A 21,840-nucleotide genomic window follows, 5' to 3' on the forward strand; every position below is an offset into this window, starting at 1 on the left:
TTCTGTGTATTGTAAATATTTTCTTTGTCTTTCTCTTGCCTTTTAACGTTGATGGTCTTTTATTATAAGGAATTAGAAATGTTTATATAGTTTTTGTTTTTTTTTTTTAAGATTTTTTATTTATTTATTTGACAGAGAGAGAGAGACAGCGAGAGAGGGAACACAAGCAGGGGGAGTGGGAGAGGGAGAAGCAGGCTCCCCGCCGAGCAGGGAGCCCGATGCGGTGCTCGATCCCAGGACCCTGGGATCATGACCTGAGCCAAAGGCAGCCGCTTAACAACTGAGCCACCCAGGCGCCCCAGAAATGTTTATATAGTTAAAGAGAGTTTGAAAATTCCTGAGATAGGATATTAGAATTGTCTCTAGCTTTACTGACTAACCCAGAACTGGAGTAAAGACATTGCCCAAAATCCTTAGGATATGGGCTGTTTCACATGACTTTAACTGTGACTTTTCAAAATGAAATTTATATAGTATTAGCCCAAGGAGCTCTATTAGATACCAGTTGCTTTCTATATTTTTTTATGGAATTTTGAAAATGACTTATCTCTGTGTTCTTGACATATCGATTGTAGTTAAACTTGCTTATTTTCTCCTTTTTAATCCATTCTTTTCTTCTGTCTTATATAGATTGGCCCAAGCTACCCAGGAAAGAACAGATCTTTATGCAAAGCAGGGTCGAGGAAGCCAGTTTACATCAAAGGAAGAAAGGGATAAATGGATTAAAAAGGAACTCAAGTCTTTAGATCAGGCTATTAATGACAAGAAAAGACAGATTGCTGCTATCCATAAGGATTTGGAGGACACTGAGGCAAATAAAGAGAAAAACCTGGAGCAGTATAACGTAAGAACTTTTATAGCTGCTTTGTGAAAATTTTTCAGAAGACATGTACATTTTACCTATTTAAGTTTTATTTTTGAACAGTACACTGCTACTCTTAAAATATATGAAACAGGTACTTATTTAGAAAAGACCAGCACAATTTAATATTTATATACATAATATTTACACGTATACATTAATATTTATATGGTAGTTTTCGTTTTCAAGGAAGATTTTTTCCATATCTGTGAGTGTTCATGTAGATTGAGTATATTTTAAAATATATTTTTATGAATTGGTAGAATGTTCCTGAACTACCCTTAATTTTAATGTGATAAACAAGTCTAAAATATAATTTCAGAGTAACTAATTTAATTTTTTTCCCATTTTTACAGTCTTTTACAATTCTCTGTCAATTTAATAACTTACTGCAGAATATATTTTTTGTTGGTTAAGGCAGTGGTGATTTTATAAGATTTTCTAAATGAATAAAACATTATGTACTGTGCATGTTTAGTAGCATTTTCTTAAAAATTGAAGTAGAAGATAAAATCACTTCCAGAATAAGAAAGATCTCATGTTATTTAAAATGAGAAAGGGGGAAAATGCTTTGTGAAGTGTTACGTGTGGCTGTATATAAGATGATAGAAGTGATGAGAAGGGATTATGTAGGACAAGTGTAGGGTGAGGAAGTTATATATGTACCTACACAGAGGAATCCTCTTACCTCATGAGATCTGTACCAGTTGGTTACTGGTTTATATCAAAGTCACTAAATGCATAAAATCTTCATATATGTATGTGTGTATATTAAATTTTATATGTAATAGTATTTGTGTTGATACACATGTAAACATACATATATTTATATATATTGTAAGTATTTTGCTTAAAAAGATAAATGTTTGCTCATGTACCAGTCTTTTTTTAAGACCATTTTTTAGAGTAGTTTTGGGTTCATAGCAAAATTGGGAGGAAGGTACAGAGGTTTCCCATATACCTCCTATCACCACAAATGCATAGGCTCCCCCATTATCAACATCCCCCCACCAGAGTACATACCAGTCTTTTCATGTAGAGCCCAAGATGTTTCTTTTGAGTATGAGTAGTGTTTGGGAGTTCTCAGGAGACTATTTTGTTAGGAGCCACATATATAAATACAGTTCTCCTTAAAGCTGGATGAAAACAGAATTCAGGATTCAATCTAGGATCATGTATTGCATTTAGTTGTCATATTTCTGTTATCTTGTAATCTGGACCAGTTTTCTAGTCTTTAACTTTGTGATTTGACATTTTGAATTATGATTTTTTATTATAAAATACATACTACTATATGTGTTTATGTATTATGTTATTTTTCGATCTTTTAGAGTTAATTTCCCCATTTAATCCAATTTTTAGTGTGTCACCATTGAGTGTATCCAGAACTAAATCAGGTTTTTAAAGAAACAGCTCTTTTTTTGTCTTCATATTCTGTTTAATATTTAATGTAATCACAGCATAAATGAAAACAGAGTGGGGAGCAAACCCACTGGCTCTGTAATCATAAATAACTGGTAGAAAAGTGACCAGGAGTAATAGACAGTAGCCTCATAGCCTCTAGAGTCCAGTGTGCTTTGGTCAGGATATTTTATGGAGGGAGTGGAAAACACAGGTTGATCCCAGGTAGTTATTTGGAAATTAATATAGTTTCAGCTGTGATAGCTACATGTCCTTTCCTAAAAGAAAGAAAATGTGTTTGTCATGAGTTCATGGAAACCTCAACAAATGCTCTTTTTGAAACAGCCTGGTGAAGAGCCAAGATTTTTCAGTAGTTTTTATTCATTCTTTCTCAAGCTTGAACTTCATTATATTTGCAGTATTTCAGCTACACCTTCCACTGGTGAAGTCTGTCCTTTATACTGGATAGAGATGATTTTATAGTGCTGACTGAATTATGTAGAATGGCCTTTTGCTGCTTAGTATAATTCTCTATCGTATGTGTGTGAGGGAGTGGTGTGAAAACTATTGAGCAGTATTTTGAGATTGGTGTGAATGTATTGTTTTCTTCTAAAATTCTAGTAGAAAGGTTTAGATTATTAGTGAGTAAATTCTATTTTAGCAGTATTTTATAGAGTAATTCATTTTATGGTTTATGTTTTCTCTTGATGTGTTCTTTTGCCTAAAGGCATTTTTAAAAAGTTAGAATTGAATTTTTTAATAGCTTTATTAAGGTACAGTTGACATAACGATAAATTGCATGTGTTTAAAATGTATCATTTGATAAGTTTTGACATATGAGTGCATCTGTGAAATCATGACCACGCTTAAGATAACAAGCCTGTTCATCACCCCAAAATGTTTCCCCTTCCTTCTTCCCCTAGCAACTACTGATCTTGCTCTTACTATGGACTAGTTTGCATGAAATTGTATTTTAAGTTTAAATTATTTTTATTTCCATAGAAACTGGATCAGGATCTTAATGAAGTCAAAGCTCGAGTAGAAGAACTGGACAGAAAATACTACGAAGTAAAAAATAAGAAAGATGAATTACAAAGTGAAAGAAAGTTAGTATAGACTAAAATATGCCTTAATTTTTTTTTTTTTTTTAAGATTTATTTATTTGACAGAGAGAGACACAGCGAGAGAGGGAACACAAGCAGGGGGAGTGGGAGAGGGAGAAGCAGGCTTCCCGTGGAGCAGGGAGCCCGATGCGGGGCTCAGTCCCGGGACCCTGGGATCATGACCTGAGCCAAAGGCAGATGCTTAATGACTGAGCCAGCAGTTGTCCCGATGCCTTAATTTTTTTTGAGTAACACTAATTACTAGCTGTTAAATGGTCTTTAAGTTATAAATGAGCTAGGGGTACCTGGCTGGCTCAGTTGGTGGAGCATATGCAACTCTTGATCTTGGGGTTGTGAGTTCAAGCCCCACTTTGGGTGTAGAAATTATTTGAAGAAAATGTTGGGGCTCCTGGGTGGCTCAGTCGGTTAAGCGTTTGCCTTTGGCTCAGGTCATGATCTCGGTGTCCTGGGACTGAGCCCCGAGCTGGGCTTCCTGCTCAGTGGGGAGGTCTGCTTCACCTCCCCCAGACGTGTGCATGCTTGCTCACTCTCTCAAATAAATCTTTTTAAAAATCTTAAGAAGTTGTAAATGAACTATTCAAATTTGATATTTTTTTCAGTATTTTATCTTAAACTATATACTGTTGGTGCATCTTAATGCTTTTAAAATTAAAGACAGTCTAATTTTTATTGATTAGTTACTTGTGGAGAGAGGAGAATGCAGAACAGCAAGCACTCGCTGCTAAAAGAGAAGATCTTGAAAAGAAACAGCAACTTCTTAGAGCAGCAACAGGAAAGGTGAGCAGGTTCTTTTCATTACTTCAGTTTACATTGAGCCAGTTATTACACAAGAATTTGTTAGTTTTCAAGCTGTAAGTCCTTGGTTTCAGGTGATAAATAAGAGTGTAAATCACTTGTCCTATAAATTTGAAATGATGGATCTTGTTTAAGCAGCGTTACTACAACCCATGCATTAATGATAACACTTTTGATTTTTAGATGAAGAGTCCCATTTTTAATGTTAGTGTCAGAACAGAACCCATAATAAAGTGTTTCATGTAATTGGCATTTTTCAAGGGGGTGATGTGGCATTGGGGAGGATGTTTAATCTCTGAAGTATTTTTTAATGTATAAAGTAATGGATTTGTTTCTTACCAGCAGGAGTGCCACTAGAAATATTATTTTAATATTTTTCATCTCTGACAATTTGACAGGCTATTTTAAATGGAATAGACAGCATAAACAAAGTACTGGACCACTTTCGTAGGAAAGGAATAAACCAGCATGTTCAAAATGGCTATCACGGCATCGTGATGAATAACTTCGAATGTGAGCCTGCTTTCTACACATGCGTGGAAGTCACTGCTGGCAACAGGTAAAGTTTTGTTTGGTATTTTGAATTTTTGAAGGAAAGAAGGAATAAGAATAAGCTTTTTGGAATTTTAGTATAATCTGTCTCCCACTACCTTCTTTTATCCTAGTTGCTTATTTAATTTTTTAAAGATGTACATGTTAAGTATTCCTAACTGTAGAAGCTAGAACTATCCCTTTTGGGGCTTCCTCTCCTTCTCCTCATTGGAATTTTCTAAGTAGTTTCCCTCCCACCCTACCTCAGTACAAATTGGGTTGCATAGAAAAAAAAGTGAATTGTTTGCCTAAATGTTTATAGCACTTTAAAGTCTAGCAATAAAGATGTGTCTTGTTTTGTTTACATGCAGGTTATTTTATCATATTGTTGATTCAGATGAAGTCAGCACAAAGATTTTGATGGAGTTTAATAAAATGAATCTTCCTGGAGAGGTCACTTTTCTTCCTCTTAACAAGTTAGATGTCAGGGATACTGCCTATCCTGAAACCAATGTGAGTTGGTGTGTGTGAAGGTCTATCTTTCTTTCAGTAGGTTATTTCTTCTTGTGGTTAGCACATACTAGTGCACGGCACTGTACGTTAGGATTCACTGGTCTGTGAGATAAACATGCTTCTGTTACAGCATAGTCACTACTGGGTAGGGATGGGAAGGGAGACAGGTCACAGGCGACACATGAAACAAATCACTGCAAATGTGTAAAGTGTTAAAATACATAAGTACAGGATACTTTGAGAGATTATCCCAGGGTGACAAAATTAAGGAGAAGAAATCCCTAAGGAACTGTCATTTGAAGTAAATTTTTTTTAAGTTTTTTGAATATACTTTTTAAATGGCTTATAAATTAAATAAAAATGTTTAGTAAGATAATAGGCCCTGAAAACAATGTTGCTTTTGTTACTTGCTGGTATATGTTTAAATGGATTAAGAATATTCCTCAGACAGTGTTCTTGAGAAAAATGTAATTGCTTTGAGGCGTTTGGTTTCAGAATGTTGATGGTATTAGCAACTATTTTACTATCCTAGTCTAAGGTTAGAGCTGAAACTCTATGATAATGGTAAGAATTTAAGTGGAACAGTGAGAATCTTTTTTTTTTTTTTTAAGATTTTATTTATTTATTAGCACGAGAGGGAGGAGGGGCAAAGGGAGAAGGAGACACAGACTCCCCCCCCCACCCCGAGCAGGGAACCCCACGCGGAGCTTGATCCCAGGACCTCTGGATCATGACCTGAGCCGAAGGCAGATCCTTAACCAACTGAGCCACCCAGGTGCTCCTGGTACAGTGAGAATCTTAAAAGCTGCTTTAAAGGGTCCACCTTTTTCTTCTTTTAAATCTATAAATTATCCTTGAAGTTTTGGGGAGGAAAATGTAATCACAGATGTGATGCTGTGAATGAAGCAAGACTCAAGAATGCATGTAGTGGGGCGCCTGGGTGGCTCAGTTGGTTAAGCGACTGCCTTCAGCTCAGGTCATGATCCTGGCTGGAGTCCCAGGATCGAGTCCCGCATCAGGCTCCCTGCTCAGCAGGGAGTCTGCTTCTCCCTCTGACCTTCTCCCCTCTCATGCTCTCTCTCTCTGAAATAAATAAATAAATAAATCTTTAAAAAAAAAAAAAGAATGCATATAGTATGGTTCCCTTTAAATACACAGACAGGGGCACCTGGGTGGCTCAGTTGGTTAAGCGTCTTACTCTTGATTTCAGCTCAGGTCATGATCCTCATAGTCCTGAGACCGAGCCCCACGTTGGCTGAGACTGGGCTCCACGCTTAGCGGGGTGTCTGCTTGAGATTCTCTCTCTCCTCCCTCTGCCCCTCCCCACTCTCCCAAAATAAGTAAATAAAAAAATCTTATAAATAAATAAAGACAAAACTAAATTTAGATGATAGAATTTGAAAGAAGTACGAGGAAATGGTTATCACAAAAGTTATGATAGTGGTCACCTCCAACAGGTAACCACTATGTGATTAGGAAAGGGGCACAGTTCTTAGTGTCAGCAGTGTTCGATTTCTTGTCCTCCATGGTAGTTACATTGGTGTTCTCTTTATAATTACTGATTTAAGCTTAACATATTTATTGCACTGTTTTAGGTTATATTTCCTAATTTGAAAATTAGAAAAATCCTTTCCTAATAGTTTAGAAGAATTAGAAGAATGTAAAAAGGGAAAATTTTATGTAAAAAATATTTTCCTGAATACCTAAGACATACATATAATAAAATGAAAACATTTTGAGGAAATAGTATTAGTTTACATTTTTTTTAGCATTTTTAAAATTTTTTAATGTTTTTATTTTTAGAAAGAGTGCAAGCCAGCAGGGGGAGCAGGAAGGTGGGAGGTGGGGGGAGAGAGAGGGAGGGGGAGAGAATCTTAAGCAGGCCCCATGCCCAGCCTGGAGCCCTACATGGGGCTTGATCTCACAACCCTGAGATCGTGACCTGATCCAAAATCAAAAGTCAGACGCTCAACTGACTGAGCCCCCCAGGCTCCCCTATTTAGCCCTTCTGTGTGACAGATGCTATCCTATGTGTTTCACATATTATTAGTTTGTCTGGTCTAGTCTAGTCTTAACAACTTTATCAGGAAAGTACTGCTACTGCAGTTCTGTAGATGAAGTAACTATTAAATGGAGAAGTTAAGCAACTTGTCCAGAGCATATATCTGATGAGTGTCAGAACTAGGATTTGAACTTGAGCTGTCTGACTCCACAGCTACTAAACTCTTTGTCATTTTTCTCTGCTCTTGAAAACTTGGATGATTACATGAACATAATTTCCATGATATTTCAGTAGAGTGATTTTTCTAACTTCTTCAGAATAAAATGAAAGCATTTGTGTTTATATTTCATAAAGATGTAATTCATAATTTTGCTAACATGTTTTAATTAACTGTGTTGTGATCTCTATCCTGACAAAATATTCATTTTTAGGATGCGATTCCTATGATAAGTAAATTGAGGTACAATCCCAGATTTGACAAAGCTTTCAAACATGTGTTTGGGAAAACACTTATTTGTCGTAGCATGGAAGTTTCAACTCAGCTAGCCCGTGCTTTTACTATGGACTGCATTACCCTGGAAGGTTTGTAATAGTAATTCTTAGCTTTGAACAGATAAATTCCATTTTAGTTTTAAAAGTATTTCAAAATTCATGTCCAGTTTTTTATCATTTTTAAATGGTTTGAGTCCAGACAGGATCCACACTTTATATTTAGTTGATGTCTCTTAAGTATAATCATTTGGTCTGTAGTAGGGATTCTTAACGTTTTTTGCACTGTGGACTCCTTTGGCTCTTTGGTAAAGCCTATGAGCCCTTTCTCAAAATATTTTTAAGAGCATAAAATAAAATGCTTTGGATCACAAAAGAAGCCAATCATATTGACATGGTAATCACAATATTTTTTCAAATATGACATAATAATTTATTCTTAAAGGTATTCAAAAACAAGATTTAGCAGTGGGTCTAATAAATAAAACTTTGAACTACTGATACACGTAAACAATATTTTGAGATTTGCAACAAATATAATCTGATAGAAAATAGCTGTTATTTCTCTTGGTAACAGTTACACAAGTACTGATAATACCACTGTGATTCTTATTTGTTAAAACAGAAGGATTTGCTAAATTTCATTTTGAAGTTAGTATAAAAATAAAGATGTAAATTTTTTTTCCTACCTAAGTCATGGATATCCTGAATTTTATCCATGGAGTCTAGGTTAAGAACCTTTGGTATATAAGTTCACCTACTCTCATTTTTCAATTTTTTCTTTTCTTTATAATTTATTTGTTGATGAAAGAAGGTAACACACCCCCCTAGCTTTATCTTTATAGATAATTTTTTTGCTGTTTTGAACTACCTCTGAGAATAAGTTATAAAAATTATGATGCTTTATTTCTAAAAGTTAAGCATGTATTGTTTGTTTTTTTTTTCTATTTATTTATTTATTTTTTATTCTTCTGTTAATCCCCATACATTACATTATTAGTTTTTACACCTAAGTAATTTAACATAACCCAGTAATACCATCATTTAAAAAGTACATTAAAATTTTCCCAGTTGTCCCAAAATATTTTTCTGTCCAGGATCTGATCAAGGATACATGCAATGTCGTCTCTTTGGATTCTTTCAATATAGGACAGCTCCTGTTCCTTCCCACCCTCAGGAAATTGACTTTCTCATAGAATGTCCCATTTTCTGGATTTGTCCTACTGCTTCCTCATCGTGAGATTCAGTTTAAACATTCTTGGCATGAGTGATGTATATTCTTACTGCATCACACAATGTGTCCCACTGTTAGTGGTGCTAAGTTTGACCAGTAGCAATCTCTCAGTTGTAAAGGTGTCCTTTCCTCTTCGTAATTAATAAGTGATATGTGGGACTATGCTTTAAGAAAACATGAATATCAGGTTCCCCAACAACTTTGGGGTTTTTTTTAAGATTTTTTACTCATTTGAGACAGAGAGCTAGAGGGAGCATGAGCAGGGGAGAGGCAGAGGGAGAGAGAGAAGCAGACTCCCCGCTGAGCCAGGAGCCCAATGTGGGGTTTGATCCCAGGACCCTGGGATCGTGATCTGAGATGAAGGCAGACACTTAACCATTTGAGCCACCCAAGCACCCCACCCCAACAATTTTTTTACCAGTGGTTTGACTCAATACACTGGGGGTTTCCAAATGGTGATTCTTAAATTCTTTCAAGGCTTCTGTTTTTTTTTTAAGAGAAAGAGAGCTAGCAGGGGTGGGGAGAGAGGAAGAGAGAGACTCTCAAGCAGGCTCCATGCTCAGTGCAGACCCTGACACAGTGCTCAGTCTTAACACCCTGAGATCATGACCTGAGCTTCAATCAAGAGTCGGATGCTTAACCAACGGAGCCACCCAGGCACCCCATCTCTGTGCTTTTAAAAGCATTCAAAAAACTTCTCAAGACTTGCCATTATTATCGTGGATGTTCACATTGTCCCAAATATGGCCAGTGGAATTCCAAACTCCCAAGTCCTGTGTCCTCTTGACCTGTCCCTGTTGGTCTTTAGCACTTCCTTCCTTTCTGGCAGATGTTCAGGTTCACCTAGAAGGCACCTTTTTTAATGCAAATTTTAACAGTTGGAAAGCAGAAGTTTCTCAGAGTGGCTTAAATCCTTTTAAATTCTCATTAAATAGGTAAAGCCTTTAAATTAGTTGTTTGATTATAAATCAGTTTATCACTGAATAAAGAAATTGTTATACAGAATTTCTACCTTCCTTGTGCTTTGTTTATAGGTGACCAAGTTAGTCATCGGGGTGCTCTAACCGGAGGTTATTATGACACAAGGAAGTCTAGACTTGAATTGCAAAAAGATGTTAGAAAAGCAGAAGAAGAACTAGGTGAGCTTGAAGCAAAGCTCAATGAAAACCTGCGCAGAAATATTGAAAATATCTTTTTGTCTTGTGCCACGATGGAGAACTGTTTGGGTTGAAATATGTAATCTTTTACATGTTAAGTGTGTTTTCTCATACAGTGGGGAAAAAATTCCACATTTGACTTTTATTTAAGCATGGGAGTTTATATTGTTGTCAAAAGTTAACTTCTGAAGACAAGGAAAAAACTCTTGTAATATTGATTCTTTCCTTAGCTGTTAATATTTAAAGCTGAGAGCAGTGAGTCAGTCTATTTCTGAGAGCAAAGAACCTGAGGTGCACTAAAATTTAAAGTTATAGAGGAAACTGAGGAGGATTGGTCAGCATTGTAGAAAGAAAATGAGGTTAGTGTTTCAAAGAAGGGTTGGGGCCTCTAATGCCACATTACTGCATAGAAGTTAAACACAGGGGTTGAAAAATGTGCATTAGATTTTTATTTCAAGGTCATTTGGTGCAGATGTATTAGTGGACGAAGGCTATCAAAATCCAAGTCTTAGTAAACATAGTACCTTCACTTCTTTCAGATAAAACTGGTGTTCCATGAAGAGTGGCTAGTTTAGCTCACAACAGAAACATTGTACCTCTGCATTTTCTTAAATTAACCCCAGTACTTTGGTATAAGGCAAAGGTGTTTTATGTGTACTTTGAATTACATCACACAATTTTAAAAATGTAGATACTTGAGGGGCACCTACTGTGCTCAGTCGGTAGAGCATCCAACTCTTGATTTCTGGGTCATGAGTTTAAGCCCCACATTGGGTGTGAAGATTACCTAATAGGTACTCAAGCATCAAGAAAAACCATTTTTACTGAGTCATTGGAATACTCTTAATGATTTCTTTCCTTTTTTTTGGAGATAGTGAGCTAGAGAGCAGGAACAGGGGAGGAGAGGGAGAGGGAAAAACAGGCTCCCTACTGAGCAGGGAGCCCGACGTGGGGCTTGATCCCAGGACCACGGGATTGTGACCTGAGCCGAAGGCAGACACTTAACCGACTGAGCCACCCAGGCACCCCTGGGATATTCTTAATTGAAAGTGGCAATTTTTTTTTTTAAGTGGGTTTATAGCTTCTGTTCCATCAGTGCAAGCCGCAGCACAGAGCAAAAGGTAGATAAACATGTTAGTTTTGACTTTGCAGGGGTCTGCAGAGCATATTTAGAACTGCCCAAATTTGGCAAGATGTTGGCGCAAAGAAAACATTGGGAAACATAAGAAAAAGGAGGATATTGACAACATACATCAACTACCTTCCTGTATTTGATAATCCAGCTAGGTGGTATTATTTTTCTACATTGGACAAGGCCTCCTCTTCATACATAACTACCTTCTATAGTGCTTTAAGGATAATAGATAACACAGTAAATATTTCTTGAAAAGATACAAAAAACATACACCTCATTCAGATTCTCTTAGGGTTTCCCAAGAATTTTTTTATATAGCTTTAAGTAAAATATATGTTATTTTGAGAGAATGGTGGGGTAAAATGTTTTAAGCTTCTTTATGATATAATACAGTGTAGTATTTAATTTAGCATTGTTATGGTCCATAAATTTGAGGAAATAACTTTTATTTGGAGGTAAAGAAAAGGGAGGGGATACACATGTTTTTAAAAGAACTAGAGAGAATTTTCCTTAGCCTTGTATATGGATTAATAATGAAATTGATCAGTTGATGAACCAAATGCAGCAGATAGAGACCCAGCAAAGGAAATTTAAAGCATCTCGAGATAGCATATTATCAGAAATGAAGATGTTAAAAGAGAAGAGGCAGCAGTCAGAGAAAACCTTTATGCCAAAGGTTCGTAAGTATGTCCCTTTTGTTACAGATCTATTTTAATTATTTAGAATTGGGATGGACCATATATTACATAGGTTATTATCTGGAGTTTATATGTTCCATTTTTTGTAGACCTGTACTTTTGGACTTCCCCTATCTATACTGCACTTACACCCATGGGTACCCAAAGTCTCATTTTGTAGTCCGCATTCAGATTGTCCAGCTTCAGTGAACAAGTAGGCATTTTGAGCTATAGCATAATAGTATTTTCTGATGATCGTTAATTTGTTAGTAATCATTTTTGTCTGTTAAGCACTATTTATGGAGTTGTTTGAATATTTTATCCAAATTCTACTAAACAGGGTAGAAGCCAAACTATTACTGCTAAATTAAAAGTAATAACACGTTAGTCTCATAAGCTTTGACAAAAACTGTTTAGTTCATCAGTAGTACTAAAATAATAGTTTTTAATTGTCCAACTGTACCACCCTAACACATTCTAGCAGTTTTTTCTTTTTGTTCTTATTAATATTTAATATGTAAGAAGATTTTTATATGATTCAGTCATGGAATATGATTGGTCCCATATACCCTGATAGTATTGTATCATAAGTATTTTTCTTACTGCTATTTAGTTATAATTATCAAATTAAGTGGATACCTAATAGTTACTTGAGTTGATATGATTCAGTTCACTTTAATATCAAATATAGATTGTTCTCAATTTTTCACTATTAATAAGTAATGCAGTGACTAATACCTTTATTAATAAATGGATGATCTGTCACATAGCAACGTAGCTTACAAAGTTTGGAGGCAAGTTTGCATGCTATGGAGTCCACCAGAGAATCGTTGAAAGCAGAACTGGGAACTGATTTGCTTTCACAACTTAGTCTGGAAGATCAGAAGAGAGTAGATGCACTGAATGATGAAATTCGTCAACTTCAGCAGGCAAGTACAATTTATATAAGTATAATTGGCTGTTGTAAAAAGTTTATAATTGGCTGTTGTAAAAGTATAATTGGCTGTTGTAAAAAGTTTCTTGCTACTAAGGGAATGCAAAAGAAGGGAACTTTGAGAAAATAGAAAAATGAGACTTGAACTTCTCATACCTGTAAGAGTAAGTAAGTTTTTCTAAACCATTCTGGGTATGTTAGGATTATACAAGAAGTCTTTATTTTCTTCATCTTATTTAATGCACTTTTATTAGTAGTAAGATTGAGCTTGAGCTTGTTAGCTTTGCTGTCTCTTTTGATCTGACTGCCTTTATATAATTAACACTGTTTTTGATTAAACTTTTTTTTAAAGATTTTGTTTATTAGAGCACGAGTGGGAGGAGGAGTCAGGGGGAGAGGGTCAAGCAGACTCCATGCTGAGCATAGAGCCTGACCTGTGTCTCAATCCCAGGACCCTGAGATCATGACATGAGCCAAAATCAAGAGTTGGATGCTAAACGGACTGAGCCACCCAGACACCCCTTGGTTAAACATTTGATTTTTGTATTACAGAGACGTAAATACTAAGTCCAAAAAATGAAAAGTAGATAAATATTTTGGCAGGATGTCTTATAAAAAGAACCAAGCACACAAACTGAGCATTCTGAATAGGTAAGACAGAAAATGAAGAAAATATAGGGCTTTCTATTACAGGTCCTTTGAACACAAGTAATGGAGAGGACAGCAGATTAACAGCATTCCTGTGTGTGAAATGTGCGTGCCTATGTAGACAAATAATTTTCTTTTCTTCTAGGAAAACAGACAGTTGCTGAATGAAAGAATTAAATTAGAAGGTATCATTACTCGAGTAGAGACATACCTAAATGAGAATTTGAGGAAACGCTTGGACCAAGTAGAACAGGTATGTTCTTTTTTGGGGGTTTGTTGATGACCATAACCTTTTGAAAGAACTTAAACACGAGTGGCTTTGATAGCATGGGCTTTGGGGACAGAAAGCACATACTCTGAGTTGGAGTTCTGGCACTGCCATCTAGTGTACGATCTTTTGCAAGTAATGTATTATTCCTAAGCCTCAGTGGCCTCTTGTGAAAAATGAGCATAACAGTAAAACCTGTTTTGTATGATTATCCTGGCCCATTCTAGGTACTCAGTAAGTGTTAGTAACTAATGTTTTCTCAGTATAGTCAGTCGCTGAGAAATTTTCTAGTTACTATATCGTTACCTTTTTTTCCCCCTTTAATGGATACTTTAACTATTTGCAATTATACAGAGTGTACTTTCTATCTCTCTTGAATGCTTATTCAAAATAACAGCTATTGGGGAAAGTAATCTTTAGCAATAGAAAGCAGAATGATAGTTTTCTGGGGCCATGAGTAGAGGGAACTGATTATAGAGGGTACAGGGGAGCTTCTTGGTTTAATGAAAAACTGTATCTTCATTGTAGTGGTACTTATGTGGGTATATACATTATCACAGCTCACTGAGCTCTGCACTTAAAATTGGCTCATTTTATTGGATGTAAATTATACTTCATTGAGGTTGATTAAAAAGACAAGAATATTCATAGCATTATTTATAATAGTCAAAAACTAAAAACCGTACAAATGTATATCAACAATTGGATGATTAAATTTTTATATATTAATGCAAAAAAAGTAACAGTTATTGGAAACTGTTGATGTAATTATTTTGAAACTAACAAAATTCATATTCTGTGGTTTAATGATCTTAAGTTTCTTTTATCTTGCAGGAACTTAATGAACTGAGAGAGACAGAAGGGGGTACTGTTCTCACTGCTACAACCTCAGAACTTGAAGCAATCAATAAAAGAGTAAAAGATACTATGGCACGATCAGAAGGTGAATTTTTGTTTAGTAAAAATTTTTTTTTGTATTTTGTTAAAAGTTAGCTTATTTATTTGATAAAATTGTTTACTACAAAATGAAATACCCAAATAGGCAAAAGCATGCACTAATGATTTTGTGTGTTTTCCATCACCATAAATAATTTATGGTGAATGGAGTTTAGTGGGTTGATTATAAATAGTAACCTTTGTTTTGTTGAAATGTTTGTGACAATTTTATGAGAGACCATAATTATTAATTTTGTTTCCAAAAATGTGAAATAGCTGAAGTTTATCACCTAGTTGCTGAGAAGAAAATTTTTTAAATTTTTTATAAACATTTAATGAGAAATATATACTTGACTAATGTACACTCTTATTTTTGTCCTGAATTAAATGTTTCATGGATTTACACAGTACAATTTAAACAAAGAGAAAAAACCTAAAACCTATTTATTTTGATCGATTTGGCCATTAAAATCTTCAATCAAATAGTACTCTAGCTTTAAAATAGGCATTATGGCTTAATTTGTTTTTTTCCCCCTATTTTAGATTTGGACAATTCCATTGATAAGACAGAAGCTGGAATTAAGGAGCTTCAGAAGAGTATGGAACGCTGGAAAAATATGGAAAAAGAACACATGGATGCTATAAATCATGATACTAAAGAACTAGAAAAGATGACAAATCGACAAGGCATGCTACTGAAGAAGAAAGAAGAGTGTATGAAGAAAATTCGAGAACTTGGATCACTTCCCCAGGAAGCATTTGAAAAGTACCAGACACTGAGCCTCAAACAGGTATATTGTGTAGTTTTAAATTTGAAATCTTATTGCAAATTTCTCTTCATGTGAATTTATTTATACATTTATTTTTCTCTTTGTAGTTGTTTCGAAAACTTGAGCAGTGCAACACAGAATTGAAGAAGTACAGCCATGTTAACAAAAAAGCTTTAGATCAGTTTGTAAATTTCTCTGAGCAGAAAGAAAAGTTAATAAAACGACAAGAAGAGTTGGATAGGGGGTACAAATCAATCATGGAACTGATGAATGTACTTGAACTTCGAAAATATGAAGCTATTCAGTTAACTTTCAAGCAGGTATGTTTCTGTTTGTATTTACTGCATACACAAGATAAAAGCTTCAGCTGTTATTCAGTTTATTACTCAATTTGTAAAGGTTTTTAAGTTTTTTCCCCCACTGATAGTTGGATCTAATACAAGTGAACAAATCCAGCATATAGTTTTCTAACACACTAATTAGAATATCCTACACAGCTCTTAAAAGGATTCAGTCTGTTGCTCTGGTTAAAATGTTTGTGATTGCTTTTAAATATTTGTCTTTGCCTTAAGAAATAATACGTGCAGTGCCACCTAAGCAGAATTTATATTTGAATCACCACGTAGTTTATTCATTTGTTCGTTCATTCATTCTTTTTAAAGGTATCCAAGAACTTCAGTGAAGTATTCCAGAAGTTGGTACCTGGTGGCAAAGCTACTTTGGTGATGAAGAAAGGAGATGTGGAGGGCAGTCAGTCTCAGGATGAAGGAGAAGGAAGTGGTGAAAGTGAGAGGGGTTCTGGGTCACAAAGCAGTGTCCCATCAGTTGACCAGTTCACTGGAGTTGGAATTAGGGTAAAATACCTTTATATCCAATTTTCCCCAGTATTACCGTAGTGGCATTTGTAGAATATTTTACAAATTAAATTGGTGCACTGTATGTGATTTAAGAGGTGATGGTGATTCTACCCCTTTTGGGTATTAACTCAGTTAAATGTTCTCTTAGGTGTCATTTACAGGAAAACAGGGTGAAATGAGAGAAATGCAACAGCTTTCTGGTGGACAGAAATCCTTGGTAGCTCTTGCTCTGATTTTTGCTATTCAGAAATGTGACCCAGCTCCTTTTTACCTGTTTGATGAAATTGACCAGGCTCTGGATGCCCAGCACAGAAAGGCTGTGTCAGGTAGTTTGGGTTTGTACTTAACGATGAGAACTTGCTTAAAAACGATAACTTGCCTCTTTGGTAGTGAATTCTTGTTGCCTAAGATATTTGGGGGAACTAGACAGGGTGTATATTCTATAATTAAAATTTCTTTTAGTAAGTTTTTTAGAATTTAGTATTAGACTACAAAGCTTAATTCTGTGAGAGGTCGATGTGTTTGTCAATTGAAAATCCTTCAGTTAAACTTTTACACAGAAGTCTCTCTTTTTAAAACTTGCTTTTCTCAATATTTGAATAACCCCTGACATTAAATGTTGATTCTGTATTTAAAGAATCTATATTTGGGGATGTCTGGGTGGCTCAGTCAGTTAAGCATCTGCCTTCGGCTCAGGTCATGATCCCAGAGTCCTGGGATCAAGCCCTGAGTGGGGTTCCCTGCTCAGCAGGGAGCCTGCTTCTCCCTCTGCCTCTCCCCCACTACTCATGCTCTCTCTCTAAAGATAAATAAAATCTTTAAAAATAAATAAAGAATCTATATTTGATCTTTAGTAAATTCAAAAGATCTTTGGGGACGTGGGTAGCAGGAGTAGGTTGTTCTTGTTTTGTGTGTGAGAAAAGTTGTTTTGCTCTGACAATTTTAATGCTGTGTTATGAGTTGAGTAGCCACTACTTCATATTCTGTAACTTTAAGATACTGGGTAAAAGATCTATCCCTAATGTAAGAGAGTAAGTTGGTAATTTTGCATATATGCATGAAAAATAAAGTCACAGGCTGTTTTGAATTTTAGGTAAGAGTGAAGATAGTTGCTTTTTAAATGTTCAGATCTACTCAGAAAATGGTTTTATTAACTATTTCTTTTTATAGATATGATTATGGAACTTGCTGTACATGCACAATTTATTACAACTACTTTTAGGCCTGAACTGCTTGAGTCAGCTGACAAATTCTATGGTGTAAAGTTTAGAAATAAGGTAAAAAAAAATTTTTTTTACATTGAGTTTAAGTTTGTATTGTATTTGTCAAATTCTTGTTTTATGTTACTTAAATCATAAAGGAAAACTTAGAAATTTGTTGCTTATCTTACGAGTTTGTAAAAAAAAAAAAAAACTTTTCTTTCAAATACCTGTGAAGTTTAGTTTTTGTGGCATTCGTTGCATTGGTTTTATTTTCATTGGCATTAAGAGACAATATCCTGTAGTGCACAGTCTTTAAGTTATATACGGTCATTTCTATTTGGCTGGGCCACACATCTCTTCCTGATGTCTTCAGCCTTAAGATTCTTTGAAATAGCAAAATAATAAAAACTGAAAAAACATGATTTGATAATTAGACGTTAGTACTTACCCAGATCTTCAGAGTTCTAAAATGCAGAAAATTTTTCAACTCATGCTTTCGACAAACAACATTATAAAGGTCTTATCCATCAGTGTTTTAGACTCATTTGACTTGATATGTAAAATTTATAGGTGAGAGGCCATATTTTTAAAATATTACTCTGAACAGTGAGAACACTGATATTTTTTTAAGGTTTAACACAGTTTTTAACATTTTTTCTTCAGGTTAGTCATATTGACGTGATCACAGCAGAGATGGCCAAAGACTTTGTAGAAGATGATACTACTCATGGTTAAACGGAAAATATTGTCCACTGGTTTGGAAGTTGTGTATAGTAATATGAATCTCATACCCAGGAACTGTACATTTAAATATGTAGTCACTACTAATAGTTTTCAGACTTAGAGCATACATAGTCCTTTTATATTTCTGTCATTGTATTTTATAAGATACTCTGTAATGTTACATTTCTACTTATAGTTTAAGAATTTTATTTCCCACACAACTTTTTGTAAAGTGTCCTGCTCCTGTTTTAAATCTTTTGAAACATGCTAAATATTCTTTCCTAATTATTTTATCAATTATATTGCCTCTTTTTTATAGCTTCAATTAAATAATTGGTTTATGACTACTTTAGTATTTTATGTGGCTTTTTATTTATAGTTGTATGATTAGAAACAAATTTTTCTTAAATATCTGCTTTTTGTTTTGCCTAAGAAAGGTCTGCCTTTACCTAAAAAGATTCTTTAAACGTGGCTTCACATTCTTTTGAAATACATCCGCGATTCCCAGTCCTGGCTGCATGCTTAAATCCATGTTGGGGGAGCTTTAAACTGCTGGTGTATTTCCCTAGACCAGTTGAATCAAAATCTTTATGGAGTGGGGTTCTGGTTGTTGCTAGTTCTTAAGTTCCCCCAGGTGATTATGACCCTTGGTGAGGATTAGAACCCTGGCTTTAACTCATTGTAATGGTTCTTTAAAAATAGTTTTTAATTTAAGAGAGCAGTGTATTTATTAGAATTTAGGAAGATAGTTTTAAGAGTAGCTAAGAACACTAAGCCAAAAAATTGAGTCATAAAGTTTCCTTGTTTTTCTGATTAAAAGTTTAGAAAACTTAATTGTTGAAACTTTTTTTTCCCCCTCAGATGAGGTCTTTGTTTTTTGTTTATTATGTTTATTAAATCACTTTATTGAGATTTAATTCATAGACGATAATATCCACATATTAAAATTACGCAATTCAGTACTTTTTTAGTATATACACAGAATTGTGAAACCATCTCTACAGTCTAATTTTAGAACATTTTCATTACCCCAAAAAGAAACCCCTGTACCTGTTAGCATTCACTCTGTATCTCCCGCCTCCCTCATCCCTTGGCAGCCATAAATCTAGTTTGTGTCTCATACTGTGGATTTGCCTGTTCTGGACATTTCATATAAATAGAATCTTACAGTGTGGGGCCTTTTGTGACTGACTTGTCTCAGCATGTTTTTAAGGCTCATCCATGTTGTAGCACATACCATAATTCATTCTTTTTTATTGCTGAGTGATATCCCGTTGTCGGAATATATACTGTGGTTTGTTTATCCAACCATTAGTTGGACACTTGGCTTGTTCTCACTTTTGAGTATTATAAATAACACTGCTATGAACATTCATGAACAAGTTTTTGTGTGGATATGTGTTGTCATTTTTCTTGGATTGGAATTGTTGATCATATGGTAACTTTTTCACATTTTCAGGACTGCCAAACTTTTTAAAAAAAATTTTTTTTTTAAGTTTATTTAAGTAATCTCTACACCCAACATGGGGCTCAAACTCATGACTGCAAGGTCAAGAGTCTCTCATGCTCTTGTGACTGAGCCAGCCAGGCACCCCAGGAACTGCCAAAATTTCCCAAAGGAGTTGCACCATTTTAGATCTCCACCAGTAATATATGAGGGTTATGGTTTTTCCATATCCTCATCAACACTTGTTATTCTTTTTTATTATAGTCAGCCATTCTTGTGAATGTGAATTGGTATCTCATGATCTTAGTTTGCATTTGCCTGTTAACTAATGATGTTAAGCATCTTTTTATGTACTTATTGGTCATTTGTATATCTTCTTTGGTGAGATGCTTATTCATATTTTTTGCACATTTTAAAATTCTGTTACTTATTATAGAATATAAATAACAGGGGTGCCTGGGTGGCTCAGTTGGTTAAGTGCCATGTCAGGCTCTCCACTCTGTCTGCCTGCCGCTCCGCCTGCTTGTGCATTCTCTCTCTCTGTGTCAAAATCTTAAAAAAAAAAAAAAAAAAGAATATAAATAACAATTTGTAAGAGTTCTTAAATATTCTGGATACAAGTCCCTTACCAGGTATAACTTGCAAATACTTCTCCCAGCCTGTGAATTGTCTTTTTGCTTTCCAAATGGTGTCTTTTGAAAGATAACATTTTTATTTTTATTTATTTATTTTTTTAAAGATTTTATTTATTTGACAGAGACACAGCGAGAGAGGGAACAACACAAGCAGGGGGAGAGGGAGAAGCAGGCCTCCCGTGGAGCAGGGAGCCCGACGCAGGGCTCAGTCCTGGGACCCTGGGATCATGACCTGAGCTGAAGGCAGATGTGCAACAACTGAGCCACCCAGGTGCCCCTGAAAGATAACATTTAAAAAAAAATAAAGTTAGGGGCGCCTGGGTAGCTCAGTCGTTAAGCGTCTGCCTTCGGCTCAGGTCATGATCCCAGGGTCTTGGGATCGAGACCCGCATTGGGCTCCCTGCTCCCCAGGAGGCCTGCTTCTTGTCTCCCACTCCCCCTGCTTGTGTTCCCTCTCTCGTTGTGTCTCTCTCAAATCTTTTAAAAAATAAAGTTATAGGTTCAAATTTCTTCCTCACATAAGGACATCAGTCAGATTGGATTAAGGCCCACTCTTAATCATCTATTTTTTTTTAAAGATTTTATTTATTTATTTGACAGAGAGACACAGAGGGAACACAAGCAGGGGGAGTGGGAGAGGGAGAAGCAGGCTTCCCGCAGAGCAGGGAGCCCGATGTGGGGCTCAATCCTAGGACCCTGGGACCATGACCTGAGCCTAAGGCAGACGCTTAATGACTGAGCCACCCAGGCGCCCCTTAATCACCTCTTTAAAGGCCTTTTCCAAATACTGTCACATACGGCAGTACTGAGAATTGGGACTTGAACATACAAATTTTGGGGAGGGTTGGGGGAGACAGTTCAGCCCAAAACAATTACCGTGGTACATTTGTCACTCAACATGTATACATTTAGTTTATCAACTAAGCTCCAGATTGTATTCAGATTGCACAGTTTTTCCACTAATGCCCTTTTTTTCTCAGATCCCTCAAGGGGATTTCCAGTACATTTAATTGTCATAGCTCCTCTGGTCTGTGATAGTTTCTCAGTCTGTTTTTCCTATCTTGACAGTTTGGAGGAGTACTTTTCATGTGTTTTGTAGAATACCTCTCATTTTGGGTTTCCCTGATTATTTTTTTCATACATAGACTGGCATGAAATAATAGCACCAGGGGTAAAGTGTTTGCATCATATCAGTGGCACCTGTTATTAACATGTCTTACCTTGATGTTTACTTAATCACCTGCCCAAGATCATTTGCCAGTGTCTTTCCTGTAAAGTTACATTTTTTTTTCTTTGACTCTTCTTTGGAAGCGAGTCACTAAGTACATCCACGCTGGGATGCTCCTATGACCTTGGAAATCGCATTTATTCTAGTAGGGCCTTTTGGAGAGTCTTTGGACAAATCGTGTTCTCCATAAATACTTTTTTATTTTTATTATTTTTTTAAAGATTTTTATTTATTTGACAGAGACACAGTGAGAGAGGGAACACAAGCAGGGG

General features: G+C 35.6%; 1 protein-coding gene across 2 annotated transcripts in view; it reads left to right on the plus strand.

Annotated features, from left to right (window-relative positions):
• Nucleotides 1–18,605, plus strand: part of SMC3 (structural maintenance of chromosomes 3) — a 38,179-nt gene extending 19,574 nt beyond the window's left edge. For both annotated transcript variants that reach the window (XM_035028840.1, XM_035028842.1), the window contains 17 exons: nucleotides 631–844; nucleotides 3,266–3,369; nucleotides 4,065–4,164; nucleotides 4,581–4,741; nucleotides 5,085–5,226; nucleotides 7,660–7,810; nucleotides 9,986–10,138; nucleotides 11,768–11,919; nucleotides 12,691–12,849; nucleotides 13,648–13,755; nucleotides 14,605–14,713; nucleotides 15,250–15,497; nucleotides 15,584–15,796; nucleotides 16,139–16,330; nucleotides 16,482–16,659; nucleotides 17,504–17,610; nucleotides 18,199–18,605. In XM_035028840.1, the coding sequence (XP_034884731.1) occupies nucleotides 631–844; nucleotides 3,266–3,369; nucleotides 4,065–4,164; nucleotides 4,581–4,741; nucleotides 5,085–5,226; nucleotides 7,660–7,810; nucleotides 9,986–10,138; nucleotides 11,768–11,919; nucleotides 12,691–12,849; nucleotides 13,648–13,755; nucleotides 14,605–14,713; nucleotides 15,250–15,497; nucleotides 15,584–15,796; nucleotides 16,139–16,330; nucleotides 16,482–16,659; nucleotides 17,504–17,610; nucleotides 18,199–18,270 (2,563 nt within the window). In that variant the 3' untranslated portion in view covers nucleotides 18,271–18,605. The remainder of the gene's footprint in view (nucleotides 1–630; nucleotides 845–3,265; nucleotides 3,370–4,064; nucleotides 4,165–4,580; nucleotides 4,742–5,084; nucleotides 5,227–7,659; nucleotides 7,811–9,985; nucleotides 10,139–11,767; nucleotides 11,920–12,690; nucleotides 12,850–13,647; nucleotides 13,756–14,604; nucleotides 14,714–15,249; nucleotides 15,498–15,583; nucleotides 15,797–16,138; nucleotides 16,331–16,481; nucleotides 16,660–17,503; nucleotides 17,611–18,198) is intronic.
• The last annotated feature ends 3,235 nt before the right edge of the window (nucleotides 18,606–21,840 follow it).

The sequence above is a fragment of the Mirounga leonina genome, unplaced genomic scaffold (genome assembly GCF_011800145.1).
Source record: "Mirounga leonina isolate KUSES-001 unplaced genomic scaffold, KU_Mleo_1.0 Mir_114, whole genome shotgun sequence".
Taxonomy (NCBI): domain Eukaryota; kingdom Metazoa; phylum Chordata; class Mammalia; order Carnivora; family Phocidae; genus Mirounga; species Mirounga leonina.